General features: G+C 49.2%; 1 protein-coding gene across 1 annotated transcript; it reads right to left on the reverse strand.

The window, feature by feature from the left end:
* Positions 1 to 423: 423 nt before the first annotated feature.
* fzd8a (frizzled class receptor 8a) lies at positions 424 to 3,747 on the reverse strand. Its single transcript, XM_032552118.1, has one exon. It carries the CDS (start codon positions 3,062 to 3,064, stop codon positions 1,328 to 1,330), a length of 1,737 nt encoding a protein of 578 aa, XP_032408009.1. The 5' UTR covers positions 3,065 to 3,747; the 3' UTR covers positions 424 to 1,327.
* Between the last annotated feature and the right edge of the window lie 1,621 nt (positions 3,748 to 5,368).

Here is a 5,368-nt window from a genome sequence, read left to right on the forward strand (position 1 = left end):
GGCTTCCCTTTTCTTTAGCTCCCAGGAAGCTGCCACCCTCGACAAGGGCTGACCATCAAATATTCCTGCAAAGCAGCGCGGGATGCAGAGGGTTCCTAAATGTCCTGGGTTAATGGGGCGGGGGGGTGAGGACCACCGATAACTTTGGTTTTTAAGACGTTTTACAAAGTTGTAGTACTTTTAGGGACGCAAACCAAGAATCAGCTATGGATGTTGGAATGTAGAACGCCATAAAGTTCCACCCCTTAACTGTCACCCTTAAAACTTTTGCATGTAAGTCAATGGATCCATGACAAGGATGGCGTTCAAAACAAACACATGAATGCTGTAGTTTGTTTCTTTACGTTCATTTTTAGGTAAACAAAACTTAATACTCAAAACTTCAGCAATTCGCTCAAGTACGGTGGGAAAAACAGCGCAAGCTTGACATTTATCCAATGTTTTATTGTCAAAATAAAAGTCATATTTGCTTTGTCAGGAAAAAAAGGCATCTCTACACTTTGTACACATTTACAATATCTTATAAAGGTTTCCTTTATACACAAATATACACAGTTGTATTTTACATTAGCTTTATATAAATACATTTGAAATTACAAAATAAAGGACCCGTAAAAAAAAAAAAAGAAAAAAATACTTGGGCACGATTAAGGCTTTAATTTACCCCCCTCCCCTCCTTTTTCCTCTCTCTCTCTCTGTGTGATTGAATTCTGCATTTTTATCTGCCAGAAAGTAGATAAAATCGTTGTAAAAAAAATTGCTTACACTCAATAAGTAATGCCCTGTTTTCTCAGTCTGTACCTCTACCAGAGCCGACCCAACGTATATGCAAACCAGGACCGCCGCCCTTCCCCCAAAGAGCACTTGACTATACACAGAACCAGCTTGCAAACACTTTAATAATTTAACAAGTTTCATATTTTAATTAATTTCTGCAACTTCAACCTTTCTGTGACTTTTTGTCCGTACGTCTACGTTTCTTTATAGTTTGGGATCGAAACTTTAAACTTTACCCCAAGTCGCTCCAACTCACTCAAGTGCATAATAGTTGTGATAAATGTGATGGAGCCCCCACTGCCCCCATACCTCCCCTCGAAATGAAATTCTGCCTTGGGCCTCACATATCCTTGGACCGGCCCTGTCTAATACATATAAACAGAAGGGAATTAGCTTGGTGTGAATGCCAGGTACAGCTCAGCAGCAGTTCATTACAATGCAAATTGTTTCAGAACACCATGTGATGGGTTATCTCCCAAACAATTAGCAGTCCTCCATAAGCCGCTTTTACACCCCCCAAGCCCCTCACCGTGCTACCCCCTCCCCCCTCTCAGACCTGGGACAGCGGCATCTGCTTGGGGCAGGACACGGAGCTGGCCGTGCCCGATCTCCACGTCAGTCCCGTGCTGACGTCGCTGTACATGGAGCCCCCCGTGCCCTTGCTGCCCCAGCAGCAGCGGGTGCAGAAAGTCCTCCAGGAGTCCACGGTCTTCCCGGACCAGATCCACACGCCGGACGTGATGCCAACCAGAAGGCACATAAAGTACTTGAGCATGAACACCGCGTAGTCCGGGCTGCGGCGGTCCCGCTCCAGCAGGCAGTTGGAGCAGTTGTGCGTAATCTCCCAGCTCTGCCGGTTGTGCTGCTCGTAAAAGTAGCAGGCGACGATCACGGTCGCCGGCACCGTGTAGAGCACCGTGAAGATCCCGATCCGGATCATCAGCTTCTCCAGCTTGTCGGTCTTGGTGCCGCCTTGCTTGATGACGCTGCGGATCCGGAACAGCGACACAAATCCGGCCAGGAGGAACATGGTCCCGATGAATAAATAAATCACCAAAGGCGCCAGGACGAAGCCGCGCAGGTTGTCCAAGTTCTGGTTCCCGACGTAGCAGATCCCGGCCACGGAGTCTCCGTCCACGGAGCTGAGCGCCAGCACCGCGATGGACTTCATGCTGGGGATGAGCCAGGCGGCCAGGTGGAAGTACTGGGAGTAGCTGGCGATCGCCTCGTTGCCCCACTTCATCCCGGCCGCGAGGAACCAGGTGAGGGACAGGATGACCCACCAGATGGAGCTGGCCATGCCGAAGAAGTAGATGAGCAGGAAGACGACGGTGCAGAGCGCGGGGCCGGTGGTCTGGTAGTGGATGTGCTCCAGCTCGAACTCCCGGTTGCACGCCACCTTCTCGTGCCCCGCGATCAGCCGTACGATGTAGCCCGCCGACACGAACATATAGCAGGCGGACAGGAAGATGATCGGCCTCTCCGGGTACTTGAAGCGCTCCATGTCGATGAGGAACGTGGCCACGGTGGCGAAAGTCGACACGAAGCACAACACAGACCAGAGTCCGATCCAGAAGGCGGTGAACGCCCGCTCGTCGTGCGTAAAGTACGGGTTGTGGCACGGCATGGCGCAGTTGGTGATCTGGCCGGTTTTGACTCGGTTGTACAGCGGGTGACGGTCGGTGTTCACCGGCACCATGGGCTCCAGACACTTGCAGCCCGGCTCGCACGGAGCGTTGGGCGGCTTGAACTTCCCGAGTCTGCCGGGCTTGCTTTTAGCCGGGCTAGACCCTTTCCCCGGGTGGTTGGTGGGCTTCGACAGCACGGGGGAGACCGTGGTGGAGTCCGTCCGGTTGTAGTCCATGCACAAGGTGTCCGGGTTCCCCTGCACCGGCAGCAGGTCGCACTTCATCCTGTCCGGCCAGGGGAAGCCGTACTGCCTCATGAGCGGCGCGCAGCCGGCCCGGGCTCTCTCGCACACGCTCCGGCACGGCGGAAGGGGCTTTTTGTAGTCCTCCAGGCAGATCGGGGTGTACATGCTGCAGAGGAAGAACTTCAGGTCCGGCGAGCACTGGATCTCCACCAGAGGCCAGAACTGGTGCACCTCCAGACCGGCCTCGTCCTGCGTGTCGTGGTTGAACTGATTGGGCATGTAGGTGTAGTTGTAGCCGATCCCCTTGCACAGGGGCACGACTATTTCCTGGCAGGTGATCTCCTTCGCCGCGGTGCCGCTGGATCGGGGAAGGAGAGCGAGGCAGAGGAGCAGGTAGATCCCGAGCAGGTCCATGACTCCGGCGAGTCGCGTCCCCTCCCCTGTGCGGCTCGGAAGGGAGCGGATCGGGTCAGATGTCGCGCGCCGAGCCCATCTCGTCTGCCTCGGGATCCTGCATGGAGTTGCACGCGACGTGCAAGCCGTGTTTACTTTGAGCCGAGGAGGAGCAGCAGGAGGAGGAGGAAGAGGAGGAGGAGGGGTGGGGGTGGGGGGTAGTCAAAGATGGCTGAGATGAGATTTCAGCTCCACAGCAGCTGCTGTCAGTATCCAGTTAGTCCTCCAAAAATAAAAATAATTAAAAAAAATAAAAATAAAAGAAAGAGATAGGGGAGAGAGAAAAAAATACAGCAACCAGGGCGCGCGGCTGCCCGGACGACGTAAAACAGAAACGTGGCGGCCTCCTTTTCTTCCCGTCCAAAAACACGATGACTGCATTCAGTCTGCTCCCCCCGCCACAACGTCGCGCGGCGCTTCCATACAAATCATGAGCTCCACAACGGAGCGTCGCTCGTTTATACTGGAGCCTGGCTGGACACGCCCCCCGGCGCGACTCGGCGAATCGCAGAGCGGCAGAGGCGGAGCTTGCCCCTCCAGTCACTCACTGTTTACGTACTCAAGCCGTAATGATACACAATTTCAGCTCTACTCCCATACATCTGCTAAGAAGAATATATTCTCTGCGGTTAAATAAGCGCTTTCTAAACATACACATCATGATGAAAAATATATAGCTATATATATATAGCTAGAATTATGAAATCCTTTCTTATTAAAGGGGGTATTGTGTAATTTTATAGCATAATTAAGTAACTGTTCAGATGTTATAAAAATGCTCTCTATATAAAAAATGACAAATAAATTTGAGTTTGCAATGTAACGCTTTGAAATAGGGTCTCTCTCCCTTTAAGAAGTTGCTCATTTGCCGTTAGTGCATCATCACTTTCTCCAGTAAGGCTTTAACTATGTTCTTACCAGCGTTGCACTCACAAGTAGTTCATATGAGAAGCCCAGCAGATATTCAGTTCCGTCAGGTGTTTGCTAATTGCTATTGCCACTGGTCTGAAGGAACTGCGTCACGGGAGATTAAAGGATTTCTCCAGCATGCATGAAAAAAAAAAAAGAAATCTAGGCAACACGTGACTTATGTTATTGATGATGGAGTAACATTATAACATGACGTAAAGCTTAAAAAGTTTTACATAATACGGCCCCTTTAATTAATTAAGGAAAAGTGCTGAGAGCAATGCCATTCTGTAAGAAGTCTAATAATAAGTCTTGTTTACAGTGAACAATTTCCTGGCTATTTCATAGCTGTAAACCCACGACGTAGCTATTGCGTAATTATAACTCAATTGATATATTTATATCTCAGTCAACTTCACTTTACAGCTCTGTTCGAAACAGGTTTCCGTACTGAGGACCGTTTCTATGAGAGAGAGAGAGAGAGAGAGAGAGAGAGAGAGAGAGAGAGAGAGAGAGAGAGAGACTCTGCCGGTTTGGTAAATTGGCTAATTTGCGCATGATAAGCCTGCCCAGGGAGCTGTCTGTCCCCGTGAAACGCTGTTTTTAAGATTTTAAATGAGGTGCTAATGTTTCGTTTAACGCTTGTATGGAGCTCCGCGGGAGGCGTAATTGCGCGAGGCAAAGCCCAAGCGGCAGTGCGCGCGGACACGGCGGCAGAGCCCTGATAACAGCGCGAGCACGCTGGCAGAGCCTGACAAGGATCTCGGCTGTGAAGTGACAGTAATCCCACTGTAGTGAATGCCTCGCCCTCCCCTCCCTACTCGGCCCCATCTCTTCATCCAACCTACTTTAGCTTTTAAAACAAATAAATCAAATGACTTCCTCCAGAAGCTCCGCAGCTCAACTCGGACTCTTGATTCTACGCTGTCTGAAATAACTGCTTCATAAATCTAGACACAGCTGGTTACGTTCTTTATTCTCAGCATGTGCGCCTTTTTTTATTATTATTATTTTTTTGGAGTCGTTTCAACAATGGTGGAATGCTTTTACTTACAGCGCAGTGATACTTTTAGCCACTGGACCCAAAACTGGATAAGAACCCAGAGTTATCTTGCCGCCACACAATGAGCAGGATGTTAAGGAAGTTAAAAACAAACATCTGTGTAATTAACTTTTCATTTTTTCCAATCTATTCTTCTATTTTTCACCTATACATTTCCATCTTAATCATAAAATACATCATTTCTCATATATAATCTAATTCAACTGTTTATTATTAATATCTTAAAGCTACCACTATCCGTTTCGTATTTATTTTGGTTCTGACTTCTGCTTAAGCCTGAAGGCATGAGTAAA

This window comes from Xiphophorus hellerii, chromosome 21, assembly GCF_003331165.1.
Source record: "Xiphophorus hellerii strain 12219 chromosome 21, Xiphophorus_hellerii-4.1, whole genome shotgun sequence".
NCBI classification, from domain to species: Eukaryota; Metazoa; Chordata; class Actinopteri; order Cyprinodontiformes; family Poeciliidae; genus Xiphophorus; species Xiphophorus hellerii.